The 19,711-nt window shown below is 56.8% G+C and overlaps 2 protein-coding genes across 4 annotated transcripts in view; one reads left to right on the forward strand and one right to left on the reverse strand.

The window, feature by feature from the left end:
- Window positions 1–1,223, reverse strand: part of TSHZ1 (teashirt zinc finger homeobox 1) — a 91,087-nt gene extending 89,864 nt beyond the window's left edge. The window contains exons 1-2 of one of the 2 annotated variants that reach the window (XM_075532658.1): window positions 808–1,223; window positions 190–723 (exon numbers count right to left, since the gene is read on the reverse strand). In XM_075532658.1, coding sequence (XP_075388773.1) covers window positions 190–229 — 40 coding nt within the window. In that variant the 5' untranslated portion in view covers window positions 230–723; window positions 808–1,223. Of the gene's footprint in view, window positions 1–189 lie in introns of both variants that reach the window. The other variant, XM_075532657.1, reaches the window with a different exon arrangement.
- Window positions 1,224–2,535: 1,312 nt separating this feature from the next.
- PTGR3 (prostaglandin reductase 3) lies at window positions 2,536–9,907 on the forward strand. 2 transcript variants are annotated; one of them, XM_075532895.1, is made up of 2 exons: window positions 2,536–2,881; window positions 8,743–9,907. In XM_075532895.1, the coding sequence occupies exons 1-2, from the start codon at window positions 2,688–2,690 to the stop codon at window positions 9,665–9,667; spliced, it is 1,119 nt and encodes a 372-aa protein (XP_075389010.1). In that variant the 5' UTR covers window positions 2,536–2,687; the 3' UTR covers window positions 9,668–9,907. The 2 variants fall into 2 exon arrangements, with proteins under 2 accessions (XP_075389010.1, XP_075389011.1); XM_075532896.1 differs by lacking the exon at window positions 2,536–2,881 and adding an exon at window positions 3,071–3,258.
- The last annotated feature ends 9,804 nt before the right edge of the window (window positions 9,908–19,711 follow it).

Consider the following 19,711-nt stretch of genomic DNA (forward strand, 5'->3'; position numbering starts at 1 on the left):
GAGCGGCCACGGCGGCTGGGCCGGGCCTCCCCTCGTCCCCCCCGAGCAGGGGCCACGGCCGAGGGCTCCGGGCGAGCGCCGCGCGGGGCCGCGGGCGGGCGGGCCGCCCCTCCTCCTCCTCCTCCTCCTCCTCGTCTTCCTCCTCCTCCTCCTCCTCCTCCTCCCGGGCGCGGGCGGCGCCGCGGTTACCTGCCGAGCGCCGGGGGGCCTGCTGCTTCCTCCTCGGCATGCTGCTCGGGCCGCCTCGCCTTCGCTGGCCGCTCGGCGCGGTGACCGGCCAGGCGCGGCGGCCAAGTTTGGCGGCGCCGGGCCGCGCGGGCCGCTCCTCCGCGGCTCGGGCTCCGCGGGCGCCGGCGGGCTCGCTCGCATGGACGGCGGCGCCGGGCGCTCAGGGGCCGGCGGCGCGGGCCGGCCTCCGCCCGGAACGCTCAGTCCTCCCCGGCGCGGGCCGCGGGCGCAGCGGCCGCTCCATGCCGCGGGCTCCTGCCCTCTGCTGCCCGCGCGCCCCGCCGCGTCTTCGGGCGCCGCTCGGGCTCCCTCCGGGCTCCGCGGTCCAAGAGTCTCCGAGCGCAACTTTCTCGCGCCCTCGCTTGGGGGGCTGGGGGGCCGGCTCGCTCGGCGCTCCGGGGGCGCGGGGCTGCGTGTTCAGGGCGCGGGGCGCCGCGGGCTCATTGTGCGCCGGCGAGGCCGCTGCCGGCGCTCCTCCTGCTCCCGGCGCTCGGTCTAGGAGGAAGAAAGCAAACAAGAAAGAGGAGTGAAGCCCCCATACATACATGCACCGGATGGGAAATGTCAGCTCTGCTCCACCTTCAAGCAGTCACAGATCAAACGGTGGCACGCCGCACAGCGCGACTTTCCGCTCGCCCGTCCCGGGGGCTTTGCCCGGCTCGCCGCCGCCTCGGAGACTAAACATCGTGCAAACGCATTGCGAGCGTGGAGCTTCGGCCGGTCTGGATCGTCCACGGAGAATGTTTGGAAAATTCACAAAAATCGCCCCCTCCGAGGTCGGGGTGGGTGGGGGCGAGCCAGAACCACCAACGACAACAGCCCGGAGAGTGTGCGCGAAGGGGGCGCAGAGCAGACACGCACTGGGTGGGCGCGAGGCGCGTGGACGGTCCCCCCAAACTCCTGGGAGAAGAGAGATGCACTCCGCTCTCCTCGTTCAGTGAAATATAACACACATTCGGATCGCAGAGCTTTCAGACAGTCTCAACTGATAGACAGACACATCGAGCTGCTGCCGCTCGGTCCTTACTCCTCCTCCCTGCCAACGTCACCCTGACAATTACAAATAGGTCTCACACAAGCCATACCTGTCAATCTTTTTAATTGCTTTGTTTTCTTTTTTTTTCCGGGGCTAAACAATATGACAAAAAGGAGAAATCTCAATACAGCATAACGTAGTGATTTCGCAGTAGAGGCAGGCGTGGAGGGGTTTGTTATTGTAAGTCACTGGCAGATACTGGGGGGAAGCCATGTGGTAAACCAACCTCTTAGTGTGCCCTCCGCTTGCACCTTCACACGCTTGTGCCCACGTGCACCCGAGCTCCCCGTGGGGGAAGACTGTCCCACTGTGGAGATAGAAATAGCTGCAGCACTCTGACAACCCCAGTTTGGGGGTCGATTTGGGTGGGGGTGGGGCGCTGGCTGGCTTTTGGAATTCGATTAACTCGTGGGTGAGTGCAAACTCGGAGTTTTGTGCAGCTGTGTGTGTGTGTGTGTGTGTGTTAAAATACACGTCTTCAATAACTATTTAAAGCTACATTTGGTCCATCAGAGAAAAACGTGGGAAATATTTCAGTTGCCCCTTCCCCACCCCCATCCCCCAAGAAAAGTGAGTTGATTTTATCTGGTTATGACAGACAACTGGGAAGAAAATTGTCGCCTCGGAACTGCGGGTCTCTCCAGCAGGCAGGCTGACAACAGGCGTCTTCCTCCGGCATAGCCAGGTCTCCAATCCCATGAAGTCCCTGGGCGTCGCAATGGAGAAGTTGAAGATGTTTGTGTGCTTTGGGAATTTGGCCGGCTACCTTCCAAAGTGTGCTTCCTGTCCCAACGGGGAACCTCTAACAGGCTCCGAGAGGCTACTTAAAACATTCACGGAAAAACAAGAAATCTAGGCCAAAATCAAGAAAATGGCTTAGTGCGTGCAACTTGCGTGGGACACACCAGGGCGGCCAGGGCCGAGGGCCGGGCCTGGCGCGCGGGAGCCAGGGTGCGCCCGGTCCCCGCAGGGGCTCGGACTGGGGGCGCCGCGCGGCCCGGGCGCTCCGCCGGCCGTGCCCCGCCGCCCCGGCCGCGCTCGGGGTTGATTCGTACCACCTTGCAAGGAAGTGCGCGCTTCGCACGGGAAGGGGAGGCGCCTGCGCCGGCCGCCGGGACCGCGCCGCAGCGGGCCGAGCGGCGGGGCTGCGGGGCCGCGGGCTGCGGCGGGCGGCGAGCGCCGAGCGGGGTCCCCTTGCCCTCCCCCCGCCCGCCTCAAGGAGTCAAATCCGGCTTTTGGACGCGGCGAGGGTGGGGGTATCCGGTGCCGGTGCGGCGCCGGGAGGAAGGGGGAGGGCGGGGAGCCTCCCGGCCAGTCTGCGGCGAGCAGATTCAAAACAAAACAGGGAGATTAAAGGAGCCGCGGCGGCCGCCCCGCCCCGCGCCCCGCCACCCGGCTGCACCAGCCGGCGCGGACCCGGGCCATGCGCGCGCTGCGGACCATCGTGGACATGTCGTACGCCCGCCACTTCCTGGACTTCCAGGGCTCCGCCATCCCCAGCGCCATGCAGAAGCTGTTGGTGACCCGGCTGAGCCCCAACTTCCGCCAGGCCGTCACCCTGCGCCGGGACTGCGCGGTGCCGCTCCCTGGGGACGTAGAGCTCCTCGTCCGGAACCGGTGAGCCCCATGCCCCCCGGGCCGCGCTCAGGCTCCGCCGCCGAGGCCACTCGCCTAGGCTGTTCGCCCGCCGCCATCTGGCGAGCGCGGCTGCTGGTTCTCGGGCGGTGGCGAGTCCCGATGTCGCCCCGCGGCCTCCTTGCTGAGGCTGATTTTAATTTGGGTTTCCCTTCCCCTCCCCCAGCCCGCCTCCTCCCCCTCCCGCCCGAAATAAAACCGCCGCGACCCAGAAGGGAGGCTCCCCTCGTGGCCCACCCGCACCCACGGCCACCGCGCACAGCGAAGCTTTCCGGGCAACCGGAGCCGCCCGGACGCACTCGGCGACATTTGGGGACAGAGGACGTGGGGCAGCGGGGGCGGCGCCTCCTGCCCGCCAGGTGGGCGGCCGCGCACAGTGCAGGGTCAGCGGTGGGGTGTGTTCCGGTGCACCTCGCCCGCGGCTCCTGCGTGTTGTCAGTGCTGGGTAACTGTGGGCTCTACTCTGGATGGTCAGCGAGACTCGGTGCCGGGCAGGTGGGCCAGGGTGGGGGCGCTGTGTATTTGCCTACAGGTTTTGCTGACCAACACCGGTGGTGTGACTCTCAGGTCACTTCCTGGCCCTTAAGGTCCCTCATCCCGCCCCCGCCGAGGGGTATTTCCACGTGACTGCGCTCTAGTCACTGGCGAAGCTGCCGGGAGGCTGGGCCCTCGCACTGGCCCTCGCCCTGCTCCGCGCGGGGTCTGCGCACCCAGGTCCCCAGACCTCCCACCCAGTCTCCCAACTCCAGGAGCGGGGACGATTGGCCTGCTCCGTAGGAGAAGCAGTGCTTGGCCGGCTGCGGAGCCCGGTCCGAAGGCGAAGGCTTCGCACGTATGGAACTAAGTCATATTATTGAAGGGAGGAGTACGCTGTGATTATAACCACGTCGTAAATTGTGTGCCAGATAGTCCCGAGCGCCCGTTCCAGCGAGGGGCGGACGCTGCGTGCCCTGCCCTAGGAAGGCGCCGCCGCCGGAGGCAGCGTTTACTCGGCCCGGGTTAGAGCTTCCCCACAAGGCTGAGATTTAAGGGCTGGAAGCGTGATGGAAAGCTTTGGAAACCTGTTGGGGACTTAATGACAGAATGAACCAGGGGCATGGCGGGGTGGGGGGGAGTGAGGGGGGGCTTAAGAGGTAGAGAGGGGGGTGTTTCTTCTCTAGAAAGTTTGCGGCGCTGCGGAGGACTCCTTGAAGGAGTTGCGAGGACAGAACACCGCACGCCTTCAGGAAGAAGGAATTGGTTGTGCCTCCAGGAACAAATACCAACCGCTGTCGATGTTGGCTAGAAGTGCGGGCGGGACCCAGAGGAGGAGCAGGCGAACTTCCACGGGCAAAAGTGGTTCCCTCTGTTTCCCACTGAGGATCCCGTGGGCTGTGGACTTGAGTGCGCCGCCGACACAACTGCTTGGAATAAAAGCCTTTTCAGAAACTTGGTGTGGAATTGGGAAGGGATGGCTGGGGGACGAGTAGGGGAAAGAGCAATGACAGAATTGCAAAGCGCCGCCGCGCCGCCGAGACGGGTGTACCTGCCTGGTGGAGATGCTCGGCCCGCCTGCCGCGTGCGCTCTCCCTGGCCTCTGCCCCTGCGAGTGCTGAGTGCCTTCTTGGGTAACTTTCCTTCCTGTGCTCTTCGCCCTTCAGGGTTACGGTCGCCCTCCACCCGCTCCTGCTGCCTTCCCAAAGGACCGCTCCCAGGCGGCACCTCGGCCGCGGGGCCCAGGCTCACTGTGAGCCCTGGGCCGCCACCAGGGTGAATCCAAAGGCGAGCGCAAAATGGATCCCTGGATTCCGTGTTGAGGGCGCAGAGCGAGCGCAGGCTCTGGGATTTGGAGAGCTTCCGCGTGGGTGGCTCTCGGGTCTCTGCCTCTCTTTCCCCCTTTAGTGTAGAGTGTGCATTTCACAACTTGACCTTAACTTCCACCTTGAAATCTAAAGGGAATGAATGGCGGATTTGCGGCATGTTGGGAAGGGAACTCCTCAAAGGCCTTTTAGCCCCCGGAGCTGTGGACGAATCACCATGCCTCTAGATAAGTGCCTGTGGACGTGGCATTTTACCGGTCTGGGCTTTTATTATTGTTACTATATTTTAAAGAACGGGGGCTTGATAATTGCGTGCAGAATGGTTCCATGTAATCTAGACCAGATCGCCCTGAACGGCGGTTAATTGCATTAGGATGTTAAGCACACACTCCTCGATTTGCTCATCCTAAACCCTGATTTGGAATGAGTGGCTGGAGCCCCACTTCACTTGTTGGGAAGTGTTGGGAGGGTTTCTTTGTGTGCCGTCAGACGCAAGCTTTCCGTGGAAGTGGAACAATCGCACACCGCATTCCATCAAAACAGAAAATACAAATCCCTTCCTTACTGGCGGGGCGGGGGTGGGGGGAGGGGGAGGTAGCTCTTAAGCCAGATGCGGGTTTTGGAATCTGAAAGGGTTCCATTTCAGAAGAGTGTGGCAAGAGGCGGGTGAAAGCCCTTTTGCGCGGAGGCGGCGGTGGCGCTTAGCGCCTGATGCCTTCACCCAAGTCCTTCTGTTTTTGCTCGGGCATGGGGGCACTTCCAGGAGTAGCCCCCTCCACACCTATCCCGCCGAGCAACAGAAAAAGGGGGATGAGAGGCCACGCTTAAGTCTGCATCCATACTCTTTCCAGTGTTTTTTGTAAATGGTTGGCAGGCGATTTCGTTTCCAAATAATTCTAACGACTTTTCTGCGCAGCATAAGAGACTCGAGCAGGGAGTTTGGCGGAATGGCCAGGTGCGGGGGGAAGGGAGGATGTGTTGATGAACGGTTTGTTGCTTGCTTGCGGTGGGTAACTGTATTTCTGCGGATTGTCTGGGCCGACATTTTTTTTAAAGAAGGTATCCTTTGGATGAGTTTATTTTGCCTCCCAGGATCTTCGGCTTCGCTGTGGGCTGGTGGCTTCTGTACTTTGTTTTTTGTGGGTTTGTTGGGGGGGGGGGAAGGGTTGGTACAAAGGACACCCCCTCCCTTTATTGCCTTATTTTTACAATAAAAAGAAAGCAAGCTTGGGCACTTTTTAGGACAAACCCGGAGACTTGGGAATGGTATTGGGAGTGTAGAAAGCCCCCTTCTTTTCCTTGGGGTCCTGGGTTGGAGTTTCACTTGCAGCCTTCCTGCAGCCCCCACCCCCCACCCCAGTCTGGTGGCTGAAATAAGGCACTCGATAAAAGTTCGAGTTTTCCACCACCTGGAAGTGGGAGGCCCCAATGCACCAATGTTTCCTGCTGTCTCCTCCTTCCTTTTGCGAGCCTGGGACTCCTTCCTGCTGCTCTTGAACTTGGGTTGATGAAGACACAGGCACAGGGCTTCGGACTCAGCTTCTTCCTTGAAGCCCAGGTAAGGACAGGAGGGGTGGGGGGTGTCCCAAACCCTGGAGTAGCTTTGGGGGCCCTGCACCAGGGCTGGGCAACCTGAAAGAGCAGTGTGTGAAGTGAGCCCCCAAGGCTGTGGTCCCAACAGTAGGCTTCTTCACTGGTGACCAAGTGACTTAGAAGAACGCGGAGGTGAGAAATATGGGTGCAAATAGGAAATCGCTCCAGGCTGTGCCACTCCACCAGCTCAGAGCTCCTGAAGCTTGATGGGCACACTGCTCAGGGACCTGCCTGCCAGGAGGCCGAGGTCTAAGTCTGGACCCCTTGTGCTGCTGCAGGCCTTAGGCATTTCCCAGGCCCATCCTGGAACCACCAGCCCCGTGCATCCAGCTGCCCTTTGTGGAATCAGGCAGGCAAGGGCCAGCTGAGCATGGACCTGCGACTACAGGTTTGACCCGGTTTCTCTTTCTGGGGATGGTATCAGACCTTCTACCTGAGGCTGTGGCCAGTCAACAAAGCCACACTGTGCACACCTGGCCATCTCCTTTGGAAGTGGGAGTCCCTGCCTGAGGACCAGGCAGGAGATCCCTTAGCCTCTCTGAAGCCTCCCTTCCCGGGAGGCCCCCCCACCAGGGGCATCTGCTGCCACAGGCTGACTGCCATGAGTGCCCAGAGCCTGGTTCCCCCAGCCAGGGACTGGTATCCACTTTCCACTGCCCAGCTATCTCAGGTGTGGGCCAGAGGGTTGGGGCTGAGCCAGAAAGCTAGACAAGGGGCAGGAGGCTAAAGGTTAACCTGGGAGAAGGCACCCAAAGGCAGAGGGAGCTGCTGGCCTCCTCCTCACCTCCCAAAACATGGCCAGCCCTCTCTTCTACCCCTTGGCCAGGCCTAGGTTCTGCAGCATGGCCAAGGCAAAGGTGCCTCCATCCCCTCCAGAGAAGCTGCCTCAGCCTGAGCCCTAGCCTCCATGCCAGGCCTGGGCACTGCTATCTGCTGGTAGAATGAAAGGCAGCCGATGGGTCTCCTTTCTCCAAGAAATGGGATGCAGGTACCTTGGTAATCATCTGCCAAAGGCAAACCCAGCAGAAACCATTTAGACCCCGATGGAGCGCCGATGTGGGATTCTGGGGCTGCTGTGCTGCTTGCTCTCAGCCTTCTGGAGAAGCTGGAGTGGCGGAAGGCCTCCACTTCCTGCTTCCTTCCCTCTCCAACACACAGAGGTTTTCCACATTGCCGCTTTCGGAGGGTCCCCCTCACAGAGCCCGAGAGACACCGGGCTGCTGGACTGCTGTGTTCTCGCATCGGACGCTGGACTTTCCTTAGGTTGAGTGGAAAGAGAGTATGTTTAAAAGGCCCCGCTTCTGAGCTTTCCCCAGCGCCATCGGGCCACAGTGGACTTGACAACGTTCTGGGTCCCCGCCACCTCCCGACACTCTTGGCACATGCTGTCCCCCTAGCCCCCCAGTGAGAGGCTGTTTTTTGTTATTGGGTATAGTAGGCAGATGAGGAGAAGCTGTTGAGAACATTCGGCTCGCAATTAAACTGAGTCTCGCTACCAAAATGACAATGATCATCTGGTATTAATCAAGCCGTGCCTTTGCCTCGCGCTGAAGAAAACAGAAGGACAGCCTGCTTCCCTCTTCATCTGGAAGGGGACCGTAAAATGCTGCGTGATCCTTAAAACAAAAAAAAAAACCCTCAGTGCCCTTCTGAGACGGTTTCTGCTAAATTAATCCAAGTGCATATTTTCACACCAGCCACATCAGAGAGGAACAGCGCCCAGGGCTGCATGCACTGTTTGCACCACCCCCGCTGGCCCTGCTGGGACAGCCGATGACCTTGCATGTTCCATCCATCTTGAATAGTATCTCTGTCATTACTGTTATCATCGGAAGTGTTAAATTGTTGCCAGAATCGATACAAGTGTACTTCTTTGAATATATTTTATCCTGGTGTTGTTTCTAACATCTTTGCTAAGAGGCCAATTAATTTCCAACCCATCGCCCCAGTGAAGTTTATATGTAATGAGGGCTCCCTGCGGTGCTTTGGGTTGTGTGTGTGTGGTTGTTGTTGTTGTTGCTTATTTCTAGCCTTGAAAAAAAAAGCAGGAGAATACTGGTAGAGGAACAAAGTAACTTGAGGGATCCAAGTGCCAGGAAATGACCCCTACACCGAAGGAACCATCCGCTGTGGCGCCTACACCGAAGGAACCATCCGCTGTGGCGCCTACACTGAAGGAACCATCCGCTGTGGCGCCTACACCGAAGGAACCATCCGCTGTGGCGACGCTCTCAAGAGTACCCTCCACTGTGGCGTGCACTCGCTTGTTGCCTAATCCCTCCCTCCAGCTAAACAAGGGGACTTATTTCTATCACAGTGGATTACTTTAGCAGCCCCTCTATGCCCTGCCGCTCCCCCACCCCCAGCAGTTGGAATCAGAGGGCTTTTCCCAGTGGAACCTTGAAGAGCCCACAAGGTAGCATCCTAATGCGTGTGTTTGTTCTCTCTCAGATTCGTGGGTGTGAACGCCTCGGACATCAACCACACCGCAGGCCGATACAACCCTTCCCTGAAGGTCCCCTTCGATGCCGGCTTTGAAGGCCTGGGGGAGGTGGTGGCCTTGGGCCTCTCAGCTAGTGCCAGGTACACGGTTGGCCAAGCTGTCGCTTACATGGCACCCGGCTCTTTCGCTGAGTATACAGTGGTGCCGGCCAACATGGCCCTCCCCGTGCCCTCTGTGAAACCCAAGTACCTCACCTTGCTGGTAAGTGGCAGCACTGCCTACATCAGTCTGGCCAAGCTTGCAGAGTTGTCGCAAGGACAGAGAGTTTTGGTGACGGCCGCGGCTGGGGGGACAGGCCAGTTCGCCGTGCAGCTTTCCAAGAGAGCGAAGTGCCATGTCATCGGCACCTGCTCTTCCGAAGAGAAGTCCTCTTTCCTGAAGACCATCGGCTGCGATCGCCCCATCAACTATAAAACGGAGGATGTGAAGGCTGTCCTTCAACGGGAGTACCCGGAAGGCGTGGACGTGGTCTATGAGTCTGTGGGGGGGGCCCTGTTTGACTTGGCGGTGGACGCATTGGCCACCAAAGGTCGCCTGATCGTAATTGGGTTTATCTCTGGCTACCAAAGTCCAACCGGCCTCTCTCCCATTAAAGCCGGAGCACTGCCAGCCAAACTGCTGAGGAAGTCTGCCAGCGTGCGGGGCTTCTTCCTGAACCACTACTTCTCTCAGTGCCAGGCGGCCATGGACGACTTGCTTAAGCTGTGTGAGGGCGGGGAACTGGCGTGCGGGGTGGACTTAGGGGAACGGTCTCCAGGGGGCCTGTTTACTGGCTTGGAGTCTGTATTCCGCGCTGTCGATTATATGTACACGGGCAAAAACACTGGGAAAATTGTCGTTGAATTACCTCACTCTGTCAGCAGTAAGCTGTAAAAACAGAGCAGCGAGATAAATCAAACGAGCATGAAAATGGGCACTTTAGAGCCTCGGAATTGCGAAAAATCGATGTATTTTTAGTTGGTAAAGGGTATAATGTTTCTTCAAACAAAAGTTAAGGTGTTAATGAATCCGTTTCTCTCTCTCTCTTTCTCCCCCCACTCCTCGTTCCTCCCTCATTTTTTTGCTTTTAAGTGGTAATAAAACTTTCCCGGAGGCCAAGAGGTAAGCCCAGCACACCCGCTCCTCTAGTTGTGAAGCGCTCCTTCCAGCGTGGATTGTCCCAGGGACTAAATGAATTCCTGATGTCAGCGCAGCCCACGGCAGCCGCTTTGTGGATTGCCTTAGAAGTGGTCACAGATACTGCCGTGCTCGGTGGTCCGTTGGTCTTGGGTGGACCTGCGGTTCCCTAATACTTGGGGTGGCAGCAAACCCCTGCTGGCTCTCGGAAAGATCCAGGTTGCCAAGGGAGGCTGCAGTGGTAATCACCAGGGACTGCCTCACTAGAAATCTTGATACAAAGTTATTTGAGAAGAAGAGGGGGGGAGGGGCGGGGAAAGATGGGGTGAGAGCAGACATTTGAAAGAGGGCTTTTATCCTCACCTGCCCTGGGGAGGTCTAGGTGGACAGACACGCGTTCTGGGCCTGTCTCAAAAGCAAACTCATGTTGAAAGAGCACATGTGCTCAGCCAGCAGGTTTCCCGAAGGGAACTCGCCTCGCGGGGAGGGCGTTACAAGCCCATGTGCACAGGGGAGGGAGGACTCCTGTGCAGACAAGCACACGCCGCCCCCCTGCGTGGGAGCCTTTGCGACCAACTCCTGCCGGAAACCGGAAGTGGAAACCAAACACCACCCAGCATGCCACCACCACCAATGGAGGGATAGAGAACTGCAGTGAGCCTCAGGGTCGGGTCACTGACCCCCAATGTCATCCGCCTTCACTGACCATACGCCAAAGAGGCCTGAGGCCGATCCTTGACCTCTGAGGGCCCGGTGCCTTGCACCTGGAGACCACCCCCTCTAGCGCCTTCCCAGTGGGCTTGCATGGAAGGGGCTCTGGGAAAATTGGGGCCCCTGTTCACTTTCTCCCGCCTGTCCCTGGGAGGAGCTGGGCCCCGGTGCTGCTGAAGATCCGTTAGTATCTATTTTACAAGATTTACTCATTTTCATTCATTTCCAGGTACCTAATGTAGCTGCTAGCATGCATGCACAACAATACAATTTATATGGTAAATGGAGCCAAATAATGGCCTCACTGAACGTTATGGCTGCACTGGAGGGGAATGTCACGGTAAATAGCTGCCAAATTATGGCTCATGCTGAAGTGTCACACAACTGCACACAAGACAAATAGCACTAGAGGCTATTGCCACTGTGACGCCCCTGAGTTATGAAGAGGAGTCGCCGGCCGAGGGGAGGCTCTTTGTGTCCTCATTATAGCAGAGAGCTGCTGGCGCGGGGGCGCGGGGCGCGGGCTCGGCCAGTGCGGGCGCAGTGATTAATCTGTCCCTCTCAGACCCCACAGCTGTGGCAAAACAGAAAGAGACTTTGCCTGCCTCTGCCCTGCGCAAACAAACAAAGAGGAGAATGGAGGTTTTATGAATGTGACCGGGCCCGGAGACGGCCGTCATCAAATAGTCTAATCAGAGGGCAGGCTAAAATCCAACATGGCTGGCCTGGCTTGCCACGCAGGCAGATGTGGAACATCCAGGCAGGGAGGCCCTGTGGGTGAAGATACACGTCATGGGGCCATGCCCAAGGCAATGGCCACTTGAGCGCGAAAGCCCTGGTTTCTTTGCCTGTGACGGGCGGGTAATGAAGAGAAGCCAGCACAGTAAGGATGAGTCCCGCTGACTGCAGAACAGATAAGCGTTGTGTTGTGTAGGGGAGAACATCCTGAAACTCGGCTCTGTTTTAAAAATAGTAATAATAAAAACTCAAAACACCTGGTTTTAAAATAAAATCTCATCCGAAAACCTCATGCCCTTTCTTCCGACCCACCCAAACTCTGAAACTATTTCAGGTATTCTTAGAAAACAAGCATGCAAGATCCCCCCCATTCAGATAATGGCCCCAAGGTGATTTAGCCTCCGGAGCACCCTCCCCTGCCCCCACACACTTTTTTTTGGTAATCCTTTTGAAAAATGATTTGTAAATTGCAGGTCATAGTTCAGCCCCCATTTGGCTCTTTGGAGCGTATTGCTCAGACCGGCCACTAATGGGAGGTGAGGTGCTATGAGCAGCCCCACACCTCCCTCCTGAAGTGGGGTCCCCACCCCAATGAGGACCACCCATCATTTAGGCTTTGTCTTAGAGAAGCGGCCAGCCTGAGCCATCGCGGAGGATAAATGATGGCTGCGTCCTCAGCGTGGCCTTCCCCACATGCCAGCCATGAGGTCACTGGCGGGGCACAGAGGACACGGGCTCTCGACTCTCCAAGGCCTGCAGAGAGACCAAGGCACCCTGGCGATTACTTACAATTAATGTGTGACTTCTAGATTCCTCCACGTTGGGTTCACAGGCAGGAAATAAGCCACGCAGCACATGTCACCAATGGTCTAGCTGAGGACGACGGTGACTGCGTGTCAGGTTCCAGCATTAGAAGACAAAATGAAAGTTTCAAATCGGAGCCGTTTGTACAGAAACCCAAGTTCCAGGCGGTGCATATTCTGCACATGATCTTTGTGTGTCTCCACCTGAATAAGAATAAAGTGTCTCGGGGGCCAGGTCTGAATGCCTGCTCACGGTCACTGGGACCACCTTAGGCATGTATTTGGGTGTGACTGGGGACACATGGCTGTTGCTCATCCCAGCGTCCAGGACCTGAGGGCATGGGTCAGAGGATGTCACGCCCTTGGCCCCACATAGACCTGCTTTCTGGGCTCACGACCACAAGATGCTGCAAACTCCACAGACGGTCACTTCTAAGACACATGCCTGCCTGGGGGACCAGGGGTTTTAGCTTCCCGTTTCTAGTGTTTTTTGGTGGGGAGGGGGAGGTTAACATAACAACCACCCATCTTGTACCTGGGTAATGTTTTAACCCCTTCACAATCAGCGGGAATTGACTTCATTGGGGTTTCCCTATAAAATAGGGAGGGCACGGGTGGCAGTAGCGAGGCTGTAAGCACTGAGGACTGCTTGCTTGATCAGGTACCATATGCACACGTGGACTGAGTAGTACCATATTTTAGATGTTTATAAAAACAAATGTGGAATTTCCGGAATGGATATGATATGGGGCTGGGGAAGAAGACCACGCACGATCAACTTAGGATCGCCATTCCCGAAGGGCTACAGCGTGAGTGTGGTAGTGCTCTGTAGCGTGTAGGGAACGCTCGGAGCTGATGAACTAAGCATTGCAATTCTCTTCTATACTATGAGTAATGAGGAGCCTTGGCCACCCGATGGGTTATGCTTTCAAAGCCACCAGCCATTCCCTGCGAGAAAGATGAGGCTGTGGTGTGGTGGTTACCCGTTGGGCTGTGATCTGCCTGGTTTGCAGTGTGAAACCACCAGCAGCTACTGGGGAGAAAAATTGGGCTTTGTACTTTCATAAACAGGTACTGTCTCGGAAACCACAGGGGGTCACAGTGAGTCAGCATTCACTGGGTGGTTGTGAAGAGTTACAGGCTGAGAAACCCACAGAGGCAGTGCTGCCCTGAGCTGTAGTCCCTCAGAATGGATTCGGTGGCAGGGTGTCGTTTGGGGGTTTCCCTGTGGGGGACAATGAGTGGGTGTACTTTGCACTCCCCACTCTCTGCAACCAGCAGATACTCCCTGTTGTTTACGGAACTTACTTATCCACACAAAATCTGTCTGTGCGAATGCCGCCAGCCCAGTGTTCTGTTTCTCCGGAGGTGTTTGCCTTGGCTTTGTCCACAGGGCAGTTAGGTTCCCACACCCTTTCCCAGATGCAGCCCTGGGTCCATTATTTACCTTCCATGTCGGAAGTCAAAACTCCAACTCTGGGATGTGGGTACTCACTGCCTGCGGATGTGGTTGCTGTCAACTCTGCATCCAGTCTTTGTGAACCCGTTAGCTGTCATGCGACTTCATAAGCAGAGACGGGTGTGATAAAAGCCTTCCAATGCTACCCCCACAGGACAGGTTTGGGGCATCGGCCAAAACATTAAAAAGCTACTCAGATTATGTAATGCCGTGCAGCCTATTGCAGAGAGGAAGCCTGTTCTGGTCTTAAGTAGGCCAAAGCAGGAGCCTTCTGCGGGACTGGCCATCAGGGAAACCCCAAGGGTCTCCAAGTTTTTCGAACCAAAAGGAACTCTGCCGTCAAGTTGATTCCAAGTGCTGGTGACCCCTGTAGGACGGCCTAGAACTACCCCTGCGCAACTCCGAGACTGTCACTCCCGATGGGAATAGGGACGCCCCATCTTCTGCTTTCAGTGGCTGGTTTCCCAGAAGGGGATCACAAGGTCTTCCCTCTGAGCTGCTGATTGGTGGACCTCAACCTCCAACGTCTCTGGTAGCAGCCGCGGGCTGAACTTTCCACCACCTTGGGACACCGTCTCTCACTAGGTCTGTAACGGGGCTGTAACAGCTGGTAGCATGGTGAAGTGCTCAAACTGAAAGTTGCTGGTTCAAACCCAGCTGCTGCCCCAGGGGAGCAATGTGGCCATCCACGTCCCTGAAGACCAGTTCCTCCGCACCCTGCAGGCTGGTGAGTCAGAATGAGTCCGTCCCAGTGGGTCTGGGTTTGGGGTGTAGCTGGGAAGTGACAGCGAGTGGCTCAGTTGAAGCCCCCCAGGAGAGTGACTCTCTCGATCCACATTTCTTATCTTGGTGGGTCTGCCCTTCCATGCTCACCCTAAGGTGCTCCCAGCCCCGGGACCCATGGCCCATGGTGAGAGTGGTGAGGGAAGCAGCAAGAAACAGCCAGAGGGACCGCAGTGTCCCGTGGACTGAAGCGCTGAGAGCCCAGACCACTCTTGGTCCTGCCTCTCAGGGTTTGCCTGTGCCCTCTGTCTCTGGCAGGCTGGGAGTGACACCGCCTAAAACCTAGTCCCGAGGGGCACAGCAGATGACAGACGGAACATCACAGTCTATATGACCAGTCCTCTCAGCCACATCTTTTTTTTTTAATTGTGGCAAAACTATATACAACACAGCATTCCTCCAATTCAACAACTTGTACATGTATAATTCATTGATTACCATTTTTGTGTTGTGCAACCATTGTTGACATCCGTTTCCAAATTATCCCACCGCCATTAACAAACTCGGTGACCCCTAAGCAAATGGCCTTCCTCTTTCACCCACAGTAACCACAGGTCAAGTTCAAGTGTGGGGTGATTTTTAGTAGCTTTCTTGATATAACATTCGCTTCACACACTTCCATGGTTCAGTTGCTTTTCAAAGGAGTTGCATATATAAGGGTGGTCTGACTTTCCCTCCTGCATCCACTGTTTGTGCCCCAATTCCCCTCCCAGCCCTGCCCCGCCCCTGTCCCCCAACATCACCCCCACATTCAGGGGAGTGGTCAACAGTCTTTCCTCCTCACTGAAAAGCCAGGAAGAAAGACCTGGCAGTCAGCCCCATGAAGGGAAGCCCTGTGGGGCTGGTGCTAGGACACAGGTCGCCCGCCACTGCCTCTGCTGGTGGGAGAGAACCCAGGCCACCTGGCAGCAGTGGCAGCTCGGTCCAATGAAGGGCAGCTGCCTTCCAGTGCCTTCGTGCGTCTCAGATGAAAGCATCGAGGAAGGAACGTCTGTGGGGGCCCAAAGGGCGTTTTCCTTCATTCCTGGAACAACTGCCTCTGCCCACGCTGGCCACGCTTCACCATCGTGAGCCCCTCTAGGACTTGTCTCAAGATCCCGTCCTGGCCGCCCGCCGCAGAGGAACGCCGCGTCCTGTGAGCGCACTGCTGAAGAGAGAGCCCTCCTGCACTGCCAGAGGACGGTCGCAGGACAGCAGGGCACCCCTCGGGAGTTGGTCTGTGTCACAGACTTTGGACAAGTGATCAGGAGGGACTAGTCCCTGGACAACGACGTGAGAGAAAGCTGGAAGCCCACGGTGGATGTGACAATAGGGCCCAACATCACAATGGTGGGGCTGGCCGGGACCAGGGAGGGCTCTGAACTGTTGTCCATGGCGGGCATGGTTGCTGTCGCTCAGAACTCTGGAGGGCACCAGACAGTGCCTGTGGGTGGGTTCGGCGGGGGCAGAGGGGGGGCGGTGGCCAGGAAGGAGACTCAGTCCCCTCTCACCCCTGTGTGGATAAAACCTCCTTCTCCGCAGGAGTGGCCTGTCCTCAGAGAGAGGCCCAGAAGCAAGCCCTTGGTGTGCACTCAACCTTGACTTCCGCGTCCCTGCCGCCCGCCCTCCTTTCCCTTGGACTTGCGCCTTCCAAGCTCTCGCTCTCAAAGCCACAGAAGCAAATCCTCTCCCAACAGGGCCCGTCTGTGGACCGCGGAGAGCCCCTGCACAGGGCCCAGCGGCAATGTCAGAGGTCGTCGACGTCACATGCAGCGGCCAGGTCCCTCCTTCCTCAGGAGGACGGTCAGTCCCAGCTGAGTGGGAATGTGCACTCGGAAATGGAATGATCTTCCTTGGGGACGGTGGCAGTTACTTTGGGAGGATGGCTTCCGTGCCCGTGTGTCTGGAGAGTGAGATGAGCACCGTGACCACCATGTAACAGCACCCACACGGCCACCCTTTCCCGCCATGGTGCGTGATGTCTTAGAGCTCACAGCTGAATGGGCCTCTCTGGAGCCCCGTGGGGAGGGAGGCGGGAAGCAAAAGGGATCATCTCTAACTGTTGGCCTACAGCGGGCAGGTTCAAGTGCACTGTGGAGAGTCTTGGAGGAGAGGCCGGGCAATCTGCCTTCACACCGTCCTCACCCCGTTACTATGAAGTGCACACAAAGGACTCCCATTCGAGACACGGGAAAAGTCACCGCTGAGCCCAGTCATGGACCATCCTCACGCTTCTGTGTGTACCTGGACCATCTGTTCGGTGGAGATTCTGGTGTCGTGGGTTCAGAGTGGAACCTGGGACTCTGTTTCCCAGGTGCTGGAGATGTGCTATTGGTGCTGGTGGTGCCGGTGCTGGCTATGATGCTGGCGCCCCTGGTGCCGCCGATGGCCCTCCCCGAGTGTGACTGTGCTGCAGCTGCCGGAGTGTGACCTGCAGAAACAAGCCCGTGAGACTCAGAGAATCTCTGCTGACCGCTCTTCGGACTGTCCACCCTGAAAATTCAGACATGACACGAGCCCGGCCTATCTGTATCTTCTCACTTTGGAGGGGAAGCCGTTTCCATGCACGGGCGGCACGGGGGTCCCAAGTGCAGCAGGAGCAGCCACAGCTGCTTAGCAACATGGTGTCCCCCCACTCCCTGCTCATTCCTGCTTCAGTGATGGCCAGGCCAAGCCACCTCCCCTCCATCTTGCCTATGGTCTCCTCCCCTGCCCCAATGCCACCCACTGGATTCCAGTCCCCCTACGGGGCATGAAGGGAACCCCCAGTTGTCCTTGCTTGGGGCTCCTGCCACCCTGCTGGTAGTTTACAACTATAGCACCTTTGGGTCAGGTAATGTGGGAGGAGCAAGCAGCCTTTATTTAAAGACAGGAAACTCAGAAGCTGTGGCTTTGAAAAGGGGAGCATCCTGGTCCTCAAAGCCTTCCTTAACACATCACCAGAGCAAGTACTCTCAGGCTGGAGAACGTGGCCGGCAAACCTGGGTGTGGGAGGGAGAGTAAAATCAGGCAGCAGGAGTTTACAGATAGCCTTGGGCTGGGGACAGGCCCACCACGACCTGTCTGTCCTTGGGGGTGGACTGCATGTGGCTACAACAGGCAAGCTCTGCCACCAGCATCCCAAACCCCAGCAGAGTACCCTACAATAGGGAGGTTTCACTGGAGTGCCAGGCTAAGAATAGGAAGAAAGGTCTGGGGGTTCCCCCACCCCAAGGAGCCAGCGAACGCACTGTAGCTCTCCGCAGAATGCCTTCTGATACAGAGCTGGGTGGTGAGCGCCCTGGGTTGGAAGGAAAGCTCTCGAGCACACCGGCCCAGGACTGCAGACTCAGGCTGAAGGTGGCTCAGGAACGGGCGGCACTGTGCTCTGTTGACAGCAGTGGGTACCAGCCTCTGTTGGGAGCTCTGGGTGACTGGCTCTCACCCTCCACACTTGGTAGTGTCAGCACCATCCTCCGGGCATACCTAACCAGGCTGCGATCCCACAGCCCACAGGAGCCACTTGTTTTGTCATGGAGGCCTGGTTCCTATCCTGTTTCCGGGGTTCTTATTTGGAGCGCTGACTCTGAAAATTACCCTGGACAGACTGCATCCGCTCCATTTTCTTAGATAGGGAATTCTGCTGTATTTTCTGCTATCAAGTGATACTAATTTATTGATTTATCATCCATGTTTTAACTATGAGAAGAATCCAAACCCACAAATTACAGCAAAGAAACACTTGAAAAAGATTTACCTATTATGGGACTCCTAGGGGAAGCTGTATCTGGACCCAGGGTAGCTAGTTGGTGAAGCACTGAGCTGCCAATCAGAAGGTCAGGGGTTTGAACCCACCAGTCACTCTGCAGCCTGAAAAGATCTAAAAATCTGGAGAGCCAGAGGGGGCAGTGATCCTCCTCTGCCCTGTGGTCACTATGAGCTATCATGGAGTGGATTGCAGTGGGTTTGTCCTGGTGTGGGAGGCTTCAGAGTCTACAAGCTGGATCCTGCACAGTCACAGCACAGCTTGGGAAGAGTGGAAAATGAAAATAAAATGGAAAGGACGCGTCTAGGGAAGGTGTGAGAACAGTTTGGTGTCAAAACGTAAGACGTCATAGCAATTCTCATAAATACCCTGAGATCTGAATTTTCTTCAAATGATGCCGCAGACATGTCAGAGCACACTTTAACACATGGACGCCAATGGATAGCCACGTTAAACGATTCCGAGGTGAGTTGACTGCACGCTTCTTTGTAAGAACAATTCTGTTTCCTTTGAAGGATTTCTGCGCAGGTGGAGAAGTTGTACCTTCTCCTAACCAGACGGGAACACGTTGGTTTTAAGAAAGGAGTGTGAGCTCTGACAGGCTCACTCTGGGTTTCAGAACACAGACTCGCTGGTTATTGTACCAAACTCACCACTGCCGGCCAGTGGATGACCACTCACGGAGACCCTGTAGGGCACAGCGGGACGCCCCCGGCGCGTGTCTGGGGCTGTGAATGTGGATGGAAGTAAAGACTCACCTTCCTCTTACAGAGCGGCTGCTGGGCTCGAATAGCTCACCGTGTGGTTGGCAGGCAAACACCAAACCCACTCCGCCATCAGACCTCCTTAATTATTGTGCAGACACTCGTTTCTGGCCCCTTTCAGATAACAGGTTGGAACTGCCTGCTACTCTGTTCCTAGCAAAGGTGAAGTGATGCTTGAGGAAAGCTCTTACGTGCGTGTGATTGACATGGATCAAAGGACAGCGTGTGAAGCACAGTCTGACCTAAGGATTTCATGCACCACGAAGGACTTTCAGGAAAGCCTCTGTCTCCCTCTAGCCAGCCCTCCCTTAACATCTCCTGGACATTGTGTGGGTGAGCAGAGTGGAGGGTGGTCTACGGTGCAGGTTCCGTATCTTGAAAACTAGAGCCGATGGGAGGCAGGCGGGGACTGCTGCCATTTTTGGGATCAGGAGGTCAAACCGACCCGGAGCCCAGTCCAACAGTGGAGGCCCTGACATGCGTGTCGACCAGAGTTTTCTTTTCCCTCAGGTACCACAGCCCACTCAAGAGTGCAAGAAGCTGCCTGGGGTGGGCTGTCCCCAGGAGTTTGAACAGGTCGGTGAGGGGACCAGCCAGCTCCCATGGGCAGCCATGAGCAGAGGGAGGGGAGGCTAGAGCATCATCACTGATGACCTCTGAGAAATTGGGCGCTGTGGGCCATAAGAGCCCAGACACTAGCAGCAAAAGGAAGTAAGTTACTCTTAAAAAGTAAGGCTGGCAGCTACCATCACTGGGCATTTTCTTCAAAGAGTTTATAGAAGGATCCTGCTCAAAAGGAGGGAAGTGTAGAGCAGAATT

This window comes from Tenrec ecaudatus, chromosome 15 (assembly GCF_050624435.1).
Source record: "Tenrec ecaudatus isolate mTenEca1 chromosome 15, mTenEca1.hap1, whole genome shotgun sequence".
NCBI classification, from domain to species: domain Eukaryota; kingdom Metazoa; phylum Chordata; class Mammalia; order Afrosoricida; family Tenrecidae; genus Tenrec; species Tenrec ecaudatus.